The sequence below is a fragment of the Siphateles boraxobius genome, unplaced genomic scaffold (assembly GCF_051911475.1).
Source record: "Siphateles boraxobius isolate OS27281-9 unplaced genomic scaffold, OSU_SipBor_1 22, whole genome shotgun sequence".
NCBI classification, from domain to species: domain Eukaryota; kingdom Metazoa; phylum Chordata; class Actinopteri; order Cypriniformes; family Leuciscidae; genus Siphateles; species Siphateles boraxobius.
This window is the reverse complement of record NW_027508833.1, coordinates 1,060,376-1,073,524: the sequence shown is the minus strand read 5'-3', so window position 1 is coordinate 1,073,524 and position 13,149 is coordinate 1,060,376. Positions and strand designations below refer to the sequence as shown.

General features: G+C 41.3%; 1 protein-coding gene across 2 annotated transcripts in view; it reads right to left on the bottom strand.

The window, feature by feature from the left end:
- sntg2 (syntrophin, gamma 2) overlaps positions 1–13,149 on the bottom strand; it is an 89,257-nt gene that overhangs the window by 10,751 nt on the left and 65,357 nt on the right. For both annotated transcript variants that reach the window (XM_077238308.1, XM_077238309.1), the window contains 2 exons: positions 11,864–11,935; positions 7,563–7,772 (listed from right to left, as the gene is read on the bottom strand). In XM_077238308.1, coding sequence (XP_077094423.1) covers positions 7,563–7,772; positions 11,864–11,935 — 282 coding nt within the window. The remainder of the gene's footprint in view (positions 1–7,562; positions 7,773–11,863; positions 11,936–13,149) is intronic.

The following is a 13,149-nucleotide window of genomic DNA, read 5'->3' as shown; positions in this document are numbered from 1 at the left end:
AAATAAATGTTTTGATGGATTTAGTGGAACATTTTTCAAATGACCTTAATGAGTCAAATCACAGAAAGTATTAGCAACAACAACAAAAAAACTTCAATTCAATGCAACAACTTTTACAAGGATTGAATTATGAATTAATCACACAGAAAATTGTCTGTGTTTCATGAATAAGACCAATTCTGTGCAATTTGCCGAAATATAATCAGCATTAAAAATGTATTTACAGTTCTTAATGAAACAGGGTCAATCAATCAAAACATTTATCTTAATTTAGCTAGTTATGTGGTGGAAAGAAACGTCATAAATCACATATTTATGCACCTACAGAAGGCATGTATACACAATATTCCAGTGGCGATGATTTCTTGAGGCTCAAACTGTCAAGCATGGTCTATGCAACGTCAAGGTCATGGGTTCGATTCTCAGGGAATGCATGACTCAAAAGTGTTCATGTTCAATACAATTGATAAAAGCATCTGCCAAATGCATACCTGTAAATGTCAATGATTAAAGTCATGACATTTTGCCACATAACATCAGAGCTGATATCAATAGATATGCCAGACAGAAATCTGTGGCTTGTGTGCGCAAGAGACATGCTGCCATTTCCATAGACTTTTTTTCAAATTATTTTAGATTATAAGAACTTAAATGTGTTAAAGTGCAAGTTAAACCATTTGCTATTATGTTAAATACTAGGTTGAAGAATGCCAACTTCCTGTTAGCACACACTCGTTTACTATTTAGAAGAATCAATCCTCCCAAAATAACCAAGTAAAGTAAGGCTGCACAATACTATATATCGAAAAAGATGCAATATGGCTTTGTGCGATTTTCACATCACGAAGGCTGTGATTTAATTAGAGCGTGAATATACAGTATGTGCTGCAGGGTTTCAGAGTAAAGCAAAACACTGTGTTCATTTTCACAGAGTAGTGTAGCAATTCAATCTGAAATCTGCAGCACATATTTATTTACCAGCAAACCACCAAAATAAAAGCTCTAAGCAAGGTCATTAGTTAACTAAAACTAAAGCAATAAAAAAAAATAAGTTTGTTGCAAAGAACTGTAAAACTTTTATTTCAGCAACTTGCCAACGCAACATTTCTCATTTTATTTTATTTTAACTAAACTTAAACTAAAACGGAAATAAACATTAATAAAAACTACCTAGACATATATATATATATATATATATATATATATATATACACACTATAAATGACAAAAACACTCTACAAACTTCTTCAATTAAAAATAGAAAATTACTAAAATGAAAATGCAAAATATAAAAATCATAACTGAAATTTGAAATATGAATTAAAAATATAATAGTATCTCAGTGATACTAATATATCACTGGCTCTGTGGTTTAATGTTTAGATTTTTTTATTTTACAATTGTATTATTAAAATATATTTGCAATATATTTATTTTGATTATTTGATAGTAACGATAAACAATGGTTATTTTATAGCCATACTGAATTTGTCAAAATAAATAATAATTTACTCTGTTCACTTTAAGGTGAGTGAACATCCAAATGTTGGGAATCATACATTTTTTTTCAAGTTTTTCCCAAATTGTTCACCCCTAACAGGACGGTTCACACATTCAAATAAAATTCTTAAGAGTAAAAAGTAATTTTTCAGCCTTCAACTAATTTTAATTTCTATGCAGATGCAATCCCAAACAAAATCACCCCATTCTTGAATTCAATTCAATACACTGCATATTGTAGAAAAACAAAGTATCACAATGTCAGTTTTTTCCCAATATTGTGCAGCCAAAGATCAAACTCATCACATAACCCATCGCGAGCTGTAATCTTGGGCCAGATTTCCTTTGAAAGTGAGTATCATGTTGGTCTACTCACTGGTCTAATACATCACAGACTCATGTTGGGCCTTTCAAGGACACGAAAATGCCATTGGAAATAATCACCCTCAGAATTAAGATCAAACGGACACATGTAGTAAATCTGGCTGTCAGAATTTGGCAGCATGTCATGATGGGCCATTTGAGCGTTTGCTATTAGGCCTTTTTGTGGCCTTTACTCCCTCAATTAGCCTCAAATGAAACGTTAGCGTAGTGTTAGATGAGGATTTTGATGTCTGGCATGGAATATGATACGCAGTTTATCCAGAGAGCCACTAATCTGCTTCACTAAACCAGAGTTTGAGCGAATAAGCGCTGATTAAACACTGCAGAGAGACGAACACGCCGCTGGCAGAGAAATAAACCGGCATAATGCTCATGAGCCATAAATAAACACCCGTAGTAATTCACACTTGTGTGCTAGAGCTTCGTTGGAGGGTCGTTCGGATACCGCAGAAACTCAGTCGCTTTCAGAGCCGTAAAGTGACGCTCTGAGTTTGACCCCGGGTGGTATTTAAGATGACTTAAATTTCTCCGGAGCTGCTGAGTCTTAAATCCCCTTCATCCCATGAACTTATGTTAGCATATACTTCATAATAGCTGCCCTGCAGGAGTTCATGGCGACACCAGAGATGCGCTAGACTTATGTATAGTGAAGGTAATTTAACGGCTCAATGAGGAGAGGTCTCACAGAAAACAGTCTTCAGAGGAATTTAATTAAAGCAGTAATAACATTTGAAACACACAAATCAGACACACACACGCTCCTGATCTCGCATGCATTGCTGACAGAGGCAGAAATCAATGCTTCACTTGTCATATACCGCTTTCTTTGTGTTTAATCTCTTGAAGAGGCATTTTAACGCCATTGACAGGATATATATTTTAAATAAAAAAACGCATTCATGTTACCGTAATGCAGAAAAGTTTACAGCATTGCTTCGTTCGTATTACTGTAATGCATTGATGAAAATTATCCTATTGAGACAATTATTCTTTAAAATTCAATTTAAAATTCAATCATCGATGATTGAATTTTAAATAATAATTGTCGCAATAGGATAATTTTTTTATACATTTTTTTTTACTGTATTGTAATACAGTAATAAAAATCATCCTGTTCAGGTACAACAGGGTGATTTTTATTACTGTATTACAATAATAAGAATAAAGCAACAAAACACTTAAAATTGACATTTTATTAATTTCTTGCAAAAAAAAAAACTTTGAACGCCAGTGTTGTCACGGTGTGTGTGGGTTGGAGGAGAAGACTGAGTCAGAGAGGCTTCAATTCCAAACGTTTAACTTAAAGTTTACTCACAGGTACATAAAGGCAGAAAGACGGGCAGGAACACTCACAACAACACCTAAGCATTTACAAGAACCGACAAAGACAGACTGAACACAAGCAAACTAAATACAGGCACTGATGAACAAAAACCAGGTGACACAGATGAAGGTGATTAACAAAACACAGGTGAAGATGATGGACTAATGACGGTTGGCATGGAGATAGATGAGTGGCGGGAAAACAAAGGACATGTGACTAATACTGAAGACAAACAGAAGATCAAAACAGACACAAACGTGACAAGTGTATTGTTTACAGTGGATTTGTAATAGTAAAAAATTTGTTTTGGCAACTACAAATCAGAAATCCTTATTGTTGAGCCGATAACATTATCAAACTATCTAAAAGGCTACACACACACACACACACACACACACACACACACACACACACACACACACACACACACACACACACACACACACACACACACACACACACACACACACACACACACACACACACACACACACACACACACACACACACACACACACACACACACACACACACACACACACACACACACACACACACAATGCCATTTAAGTGGGTTTATATATATGACAAAATTCACGGTTCGGTTCGATACAATACAGTGGTGTCATGGTTCGATGTGCTTTTGCAAAAAGGAAGAAATTCCAGGCGCATAAAGTGATTTTTAGGCACACAAGCAGAACATTTAGGGGCACACCTTAAATCAACCTGCAGCGCAGTTATTCACATTTTACCCCATTTTGACTTTATTACTGACAAATTCCTTGGTAATAAATAGACTTAAATTACAGAAATTACAATGTGCAGTTTTATTTTAAGTTTGCAAGGCTCCAGATTAACATTTTGAGGGCAGCATTTTTATTCATAATGTCGAAATAATAATTCAAATGCAAAACGATAAAAAAAAATATTGGGAATGGTAAATGGCAGCAACCTACTACATTTACATTTATTCATTTAGTAGACAATTTCATCCAAAGCAACTTACACATGAGAACAATAGAAGCAGTTAAACTAGCAATATGCAAGTGTAATGACCCTTCACAGTTTAATCTAACACAGTACGTGTGCCTTTTTTTTTAATAAAGATAATAGATCTAGAATAGAAGATAAAGTGTTAGTATTAATGGATCAAGTGTTGCCCAAAAAGATGCGTCTTCAGCCGTTTGTTGAAAATGGCTACAGACTCAGCAGCTCTGGTTGAGTTAGCAGATCATTCCTCCAGCAGGGAACAGTCCAGGGAAAAGGTGAAAGAGAAAGAGATTTAGTGCCTCCTTGAGATGATGCACCACAAGACGGCGTTCACTTGCAGAGCACAAGTTTCTGGATGGCACATAAGTCTGAAGTAATGAGTATAGGTAAGAGAGAGCAGAGCCAGTGGTTGTTCTGTAGGCAAATGCCAGTGACTTCAATCTGATGCGAGCGGCAACTGGCAACCAGTGCAGTTTTGTGAGGAGAGGAGTGACGTGTGTCTCTTCAGCTCGATAAACACCACTCTCACTTCAGTATCTGGATCAGTTGCAGAGGTTTGGCAGAGCATGCTGGAAGACCAGCAGGAGAGCATTACAATAGTCCAGTATGGATAAAACATTCACCATGGATTAAATGTACTAACACTAACTGTAACCACGGAAGTTCGGCAGGAATAGTAAAATGCTTTGATTGGTTACAATGGTAATTTAATGTATTTTTTATTTTTAAATAAGTGTGAGTTGATCTTGAAACTTTTAGTTTTATAAATGGGGGTAATCTTTAAAGGATAAACAAATAATGTTTTGGTCATCACATTAAAAAAATAACATTTAAATATGATAATAGTGTCAGCAGAGATTGTGTCAACTAGACTCTCCATCGGCACTGATCCTCAACAAACTAGTCTCCAGACGCGCGTCACCACTCCGGTCGTCAAACAGATGAACTGCATAATATAATGTTCCGATACAAACTGACATCTGACCTGTAATGCTGCCTGAATCATAATCATACACTGTTTGTTCGTTGGCCAGAGGAGAACTTTTTTTCCTCCATTCTGTCCCTGATGTAGTTTTGGTTCCTCGCCACTGTCGCCTTTCCTGGCCTTTCTTGGCCTTTGTCGCCATTGGCTTGTGGCTTAGTTTGGGACTGTGGCGGGGAGGTGTGGTTTATCGAGGAGAGAGAGCCGGGAGAGATGCGATGGGTGAGCGGTTTAAGTGTGAATGACAAACACTTGTGTCTTGTTTCAGTAATTGGCGTGGAGAGACCAGATAAAAGCCACTGGGAAACAAGACCACGGGAGAGAGAGACACGTGGAAATCTGTGGGTGATTGTGCTGATGATATTGGACTTTGGGAGTTTGATGCGCGACTTTGTTTTTTGTTCTTTTCTTTATTTCTAATAAACACTCAGTCTCCGCAAGCATTTTACTATTCCTGCCAAACTTCCATGGTTACAGTGAGTGTTACTACATTAAATCCATGGTGAATGTTGCTGATCTGTGGACTTAAAACCTATAACTAGTTCATTCATGGAACAATGTTTCTGCTGGTTTCCACGTCAGTGCTATTTGATCCATTAATAACAGAGAAATCTGAATGCTTCTCACTAGATCTCGCAGCGATGTTGTTAGGCTACTTCAGTGGCGAACTCAAATGCTTCCTTTACTGGATCTCTTAGCGCTGTAGTAAGAGTGTCGCTTGATCAAGCACTGACATTGATGGTCCAAACTGATAAACGGTCCCTTAAGCACAAAAAAGTAGCGCAGTTTCGTTCCACTTTCATTATGTTTGCTATTTGATGTTGGGCAACGTTGTAGGAAATCGACTGCTAACAAAACTTTGCTCGCACCGGCAGGAAAAATGGTCAAACGAATAGTTTGGTTCGTAATGCGTACCGAACTGAAAGCCTCGTACCGAACGGTTCAATGTGAATACGTGTATCGTTACACCCCTAATGTGTATATATATATATATATATATATATATATATATATATATATATATATATATATATATATATATATATATATATACTGTATATAAACCCCCTTAAATGGCATTAAAGGGGTCATGATATGAGACAACATGAAATGCCTTGATCTTTCGACATGTACGATGGTCTTTGTACCGTTAAAACAGAGGTCTTCAATCCTGCTCCTGGAGGGCCACTGTCCTGCAGAGTTTAGTTCCAACCTGCTTCAGAACACCTGCCTTTGTATATTCAAGCGATCCTAAAGAGCTTGATGATCTGATTCAGGTGTGCTTGATTAGGGTTGGAACTAAACTCTGCAGGACAGTGGCCCTCCAGGAGCAGGATTGAAGACCTCTGCGTTAAAACATCCTGCAAGTTTCAGAGCTTAAAACGTCCTCCTCATAAACAAAGCTTTTATTTAATCAAATGTTTGCTTTGATCGTCCAGTTTAAACAGTTGGTTTGTGTCTCTCTACAGACTTCGTAAGGATCCCAGCGTTGAAACTAAGTGGATGTTTTATTCTAATGGTGGATTATATGTTTGTTCGTAAGATTTGGTTTTGTAAACGAGGGACAGTGTAATGGAGAGTTCGCACAGAAACGTTTGAAAGATGAACCAGAGAACTGTACTGGATCTGACAGAAGCTACAGCACAAACACTCTGGGGGCCTGGGAAATATGCAATATGAAATATACTTATCCAATTTATAAATGCAAATTTACATTTTTAATGGGTTTGAGCAATTTTATTTATAATGTATATGTTCTGTGTGTCTTTTTAAACTTGACTTGACTCTCTGAGTAACAACCGCACAAGAGTTCCTATGTGTGTAAACATAAATGGCAAATAAAGTTCTTGAATCTTGAAACAGTAAGTAAATAATTTAATAATGCTTTGTTTGTAAATGATGGTTTTATATGACAGAACAGACTGTGCTTCCAACCCATGTATCGCGAGAGGGAGAGAGCGAGAGACCTTGCGTGTGTGTGTGTGTGTGCCTCATGAAGCACGTTCTCCGGTAATTCATTAAAGCGCATGCTCATTAACCGACCCAGCCGGCCAAACGTGATTAGAAATGCATTTTACTAAATATTTTTTGCTTAACATTACATTTGTAACACAAGTAACTTCATTTTATTGACATCAGTATAATGTAATCAAATTACATAAATGTTAAATGTAATGAGTTACATTACTGCGTTATCACAAAAAATAATTAGAATACAGTAACGCGTTATACCCAACTCTGCTCATGTGCAATAGTAAATGAGCGTTGATACTGTTTCCTATGCAATGGCATTATCCAATCATACAGTGTCCATTTACTCAAAGCCTTAAAGGAGCCGCTTCTTAAAAACGTGTGGTTTGGTAAAGTTGTGTCAGGACTCACCCGTACTCTCTGCACCTCCATGAACACGGCTCTCTGAAAGGCTTTCTCCCACAGCACCAGGTCTGAGCCCAGCTCAACGCTGTAGCAGAAGCTCTGGCCGTGTCCCACGAGCACGCTGAAGCAGAAGGGTTCACTGTCCCGCAGCTCCCCGTCCTGCTGGAGACCCATATAAAACTTGGTCTGTATCCAGCAGTCTTCGGCTATCCAAAGCTAGACAGCAAAATAAAATAAAAAACACAGATCTGAAGTAAAGTCAAATGTGAAGCGGATAAATGAGGGGTTCCCTTTCGAGGGAACTCGAACTGCGTCAGTTACGACACTAGGGGAATGCCCTTCAGCGTAGTGCGTCTGAATTTATGAATGAAACCGAATCCAATCCTGTTGGCGTTGCGTGATGACGTAGCGTGTGACAGCATAAGCTGATGTGTACAAAAGCACGCCGGCACACAGAAATGTCACACAGAAAGATCTCGACGAGGCACACCACTCGACTCAAATTACACCTAATTATGACGAGCTCATGGAGGTTGTAACGCGAGCTGTGGCCAAACTTAACATTAGTTGGCCACAGGAAAGACAGGAAACGCGAGTCAAGAGTAAACTTGATGAACGTTTTCTGTAGCATCGCGCGCAACCTTCACGCCGGTCTCTTCCGTTTTTCCCGGATTTACACAATGAGTTGTGTAAATCCTGGAACAGGCCTTTTTCAGCACGCCTGTCTAACCCTCCAATGTTAAATTACAGCAACATTGTAGGGGTTAGAGAAAACGGTTATGGGATGATGCCTCGGGTGGAAGAAGCTTTAGCCAATTACCTCTCACCCGACCTTGCGTCATCCCTCAAGACACCGGCATTGCCCTCCAAATCCTGTCGTACAACATCTGATTTGATGGGCAGAGCTTACATGGCGGCAGGTTGGGCTGGTGCGAGCATGCATACTATGGCCATTTTGCAGGCGTACCAGGCCGACCTGTTAAGGGAGATAGACCAGGGTGAGGGTCCCACCGTCGACGAGGTTGCGGAGCTTCGCAGAGCCACAGATTTGTCTCTCCGTGTTACCAAGGAGACGGCCCGCGCCATCGGCCGCTCCATGTCAGCACTGGTAGCCACGGAGAGGCATCTGTGGCTTAATTTATCAGGCATTAAGGAAAAGGACAGGGCATTTCTTCTTGACGCACCTGTTTGTACCACTGGTCCGTTCGGCGAAGCCGTTAACGCAATCGTCGACAGATTTCAGGAGACTAAAAAGCAGAGCGAAGCCTTCAAGCAATATCTTCAAGCAACTACTATGAGACCTCCAAGGGCCGCCCCCCCCCCCCCCCTTCCTGTTGGAACAGGAAGTTCACTCGCTGCTGGCAAAAGGGGCCATAGAGCATGTTCCCCGACTAGTCAGGGAGTCCTGGTTCTACAGCCGGTACTTCATAGTTCCCAAGAAGGATGGAGGGTTGCGTCCAATTTTAGATCTGAGGCACTTGAACCGGTCTCTGAGGAGATTCATGTTCAAGATGCTCACCATTCCTATCATCGTGAGTCAAATCCAATCCGAGGATTGGTTTATCACGATAGATCTAAAGGACGCATACTTTCACGTCTCCATCCTTCCATCTCACAGGAGGTTCCTGAGGTTTGCTTTGTGGGGCGAAGCATACCAATATTGGGTACTTCCATTTGGCCTAGCACTCTCCCCTCGCACATTCACCAAGTGTATGGATGCAGCTCTGGCCCCACTGAGGCTCCAGGGCATCGACGTGCTGAACTACATCGATGACTGGCTTATCTTGGCCCAGTCTCTAAAGTTGGCAGTTCGGCATCGAGATGTCGTCCTTGGCCACATTCAGCGCTTGGGGTTGAGGCTCAACACAAAAAAGAGCGTGTTGACACCCGCCCAACGGACTACGTTCTTGGGGGTGGTGTGGGACTCGACTACAATGCAGGCACGAATGTCTCCCGCACGCATCGAGTCCATATTGACCACACTAGCCAGGGTGAAGCTAGGCAACTCCAAAACAGTGAAACACTTCCAAAGCGTGTTGGCTCTCATGGCAGCAGCGTCCAGCATGATACCTTCTGGCCTGCTACACATGAGGGCCTTGCAGTGGTGGTTGAAAGCCAAGGGGTTTTCCCCGAGGGGAAATCCGTTCCACATGATAAGGGTTACGCGCAGGTGCCTTCGTTCCCTATCAATATGGAAGAAGCCTTGGTTTCTCTCCCAGGGTCCCAGGTTGTGAGCGTTATGTTGCCGAATTATTGTTTCGACAGACGCCTCCCTCACGGGTCCCTTTACGAGTGGTCTCTGGCAGGACCATCATTCCTCCTGGCGCATAAATTGCCTGGAAATGTTGGCGGTTTTCCTAGCTCTGAGGAGCTTTCTGCCAGACCTCCATGGTCACCATGTTCTCGTGAGAACCGACAATACGTCAGTGGTGTCCTATTTAAACCGACAGGGGGTTCTGAGGTCGCGCCCTCTGTGCAGACTGGCGCATCAGATCCTCCTGTGGTCCCAGCGGAGACTGTCGTCTGTCAGGGCGATGTATGTCCCAGGGGACCAGAACCAAGGAACAGACGTACTGTCAAGGCAGGGGCTGAGGCCCGGGGAATGGAGACTCCACCCCGAGATGGTGGAGTTGATATGCAAGAGGTTTGGCCCAGTGGACGTGGACCTCTTTGCGTCTCAAGAGACGACACACTGTTCACTGTGGTTCTCCCTCACACGTCCAACCCCGCTGGGGTTGGATGCCATCGTGCAGACGTGGCCGAGGCTGCCTCTGCACGCCTTTCCCCCGATCGCTCTGCTCCCAGCAGTTCTGGAGAGGGTCCGTCGAGATGGGATCAGCCTACTATTAGTAGCCCCATTTTGGCCGGCCCGAGTATGGTTCTCGGACATCAACCTGCTTCTGGCAGGCCCACCATGGCAGATCCCTCTGAGGAGAGACCTGTTGTCTCAGGCGGGGGGCTCAGTTCTCCACCCTCGGCCCGAGCTGTGGAAACTGTGGATCTGGCCCCTGAGGGGGCACAGTATCTAGAAGCCGGCCTGTCAGCAGAAGTGGTTGAAACTATACTCACTTCCAGAGCTCCCTCCACGAGGAAGTTATACGGCCTTAAGTGGAATGTTTTTTCCATTTGGTGCAGAGAGCGTGATTTGGACCCAGTTCACTGCCCAGTGGCTTCAGTACTGGAGTTTCTCCAAGACCACTTTTCTGCCGGGCTTACCCTGTCCACACTCAAGGTTTATGTGGCTGCCATTGTGGCATTCCACGCTCCTCTGAGTGAAGGTCCTCTGGGAAGGCATCACCTGGTCGTACGTTTCCTCCTTGGAGCCTGGAGGATGAGACCTGCGACTCGCACCAGGGTTCCCTCTTGGGACCTGGCAGTGGTTCTCGAAGGGCTGACCGAGGCCCCCTTCGAACCATTGGAGTCGGCTGAGGCCAAGAACCTTTCTTTTAAGGTGGTCTTTTTGTTGGCCATTACTTCTCTGAGGAGGGTAGGAGATCTCCAGGCGCTCTCTATTTCCAATGGGTGCTTGGAGTTTGCTCCAGTATAGTGGGTATCTCGTTCCCCTAGTGTCGTAACCGACGCAGTTCGAGTTCCCTCGAAAGGGAACGTCTCGGGTTACGTATGTAACCCTTGTTCCCAGAGAAAGGGAACGAGACACTGCGTCGGTTACGACACTAGGGGAACGAGATACCGACTATACCACAACGAACCCCGCTCATCCTAGTGTGAAGCTAACGTGTTTTGGAGAAAAACATTTATTTCATAATCTGATTCCCTCCCCACTTTCAATTATTTTACTTCAATGAAAGGTTAGATTTTTGTCAATTTTTTGAATGAAAGATCAAAAGGATAAACGATGCAGATTTATTTTTTACAGCCAGTTTTGATTATATTTACCAGGGGTGCCATTAATTTTGACCATGACTGTATGATGATTTGCTGCTCAAGAAACATTTATGATTATTATCAATGTTGAAAACAGTTGTGCTGCTTCAGATTTGTGAGCAAATGTTATGCATTTTATTTTCAGGACTTTTTTCAATGAATAGAACGTTCAAAAGAACAGCATTTATTTGAAATAGATTCTTTTGTTACATTATAAATGTCTTTACAGTCGCTTTTGATCAATTTAATGCACCTTTGCTAAACGTAAGTGTTTGTTTCTTCGTTTCGTGTCTACATTTAGACAGGAATATGATTTAGGAAAGTACATTTTGAAAGTACATCCATGTTCACTTTAACTGACAAACTAAAGACATTCAGAGCAACTGGCATCTATTGATACAGTCATCCATGTGTGTTTGTACCTTATGGACCTTAAAGAGAACCTCACAGAGGTGAAAACTAGCCTCTGCTTGAGCCCAGTCCGACACCAGGACCTGATAGAGACACACAGAAACACATCATGCTGTTACAGAACAACACATCCACAGTTAGCAGGCGATTAGTCCTTTCCTTCAGTAACCTGGGGTTAAAGCACAATGAGGAGGTCTCTGGATCATTGAACTTACACTCTTTCAGTTCAAGACTGTTAACCAACAGCTAACACAAGCCAAATCCCACACTGGGATGGTGTCGTTCATTTGCACATGAGATACTGATCCACCAATTCGCTGGTTATCTTAGCAGTTACTTTTTGCCTTCAGAATTAATTTCAACGCTGGCATTTCCATTAAAATTCATGTGCATTAAAAAGTTTGAAGTAATTACCTCTTCATGACCTAGAGAGACATACCGCTTATTTAACAGTCTGTTCTCTCTGTGCACCACACGTAAATCTGAAGCATAATGAGATGCTAATGAATTTGCTGAATGTCTCTCTTGGCTTTAAGGCATGTTAAATGCTATGTTTCCTTACAATTTTCCCTTTATTAATTCAGTAATGCACATTTAATGAAATAGCAAAGAAATATCAGCACAGTGTTATTTTGGTCCCAAAATTTATCAAAACCACTTATAATAACGTTAATGCACCAATCCGGGAGTCTCGTAGAGGATGCTGAAGCTAAATATCACATTGCATTAGGAAGAGCAGACAGTAAAATAGCACACAAAACAGTGCCAACATAAAGTACAGGGTTGTATTTCATAACTGATGAAACCTGTGTCTTCAGGCTTAATGGCAAAGATGAAACATTTGTCACAAATAACGTATGTGTGCGAGGCCACCGCGGTAATGGCTTTTCCTCGCCACAGTCCATTAGAAAGTAATAGATTGATTATATATAATTAGAATGTATGTCCCGAGTCTGAAACCACCAAAGGACAGGTAATGTTGTCATGTTTTGAAAGATAAGACACTGGGTATGTTCAGAATATGATCCTGCCAATATGACCCTGCCATACATATATATATATATATATATATATATATATATATATACAGTGTTGGGAAAGTGCACTTTCTACATGAACTAGTTCAAAGTTCAGTTCACAAATTTTAAAATGAACTAGTTCAGTTCATTGTTCATACTTTAACATTTTGAACTATAGTTCTTTTTTTCCATATGTTGCTGCCAGCTATTATTTTTCTAAACTATTGCCACAGCCCATATAGAAGCACAGACAGCAAATATTTTATTGGCGGGGAAAG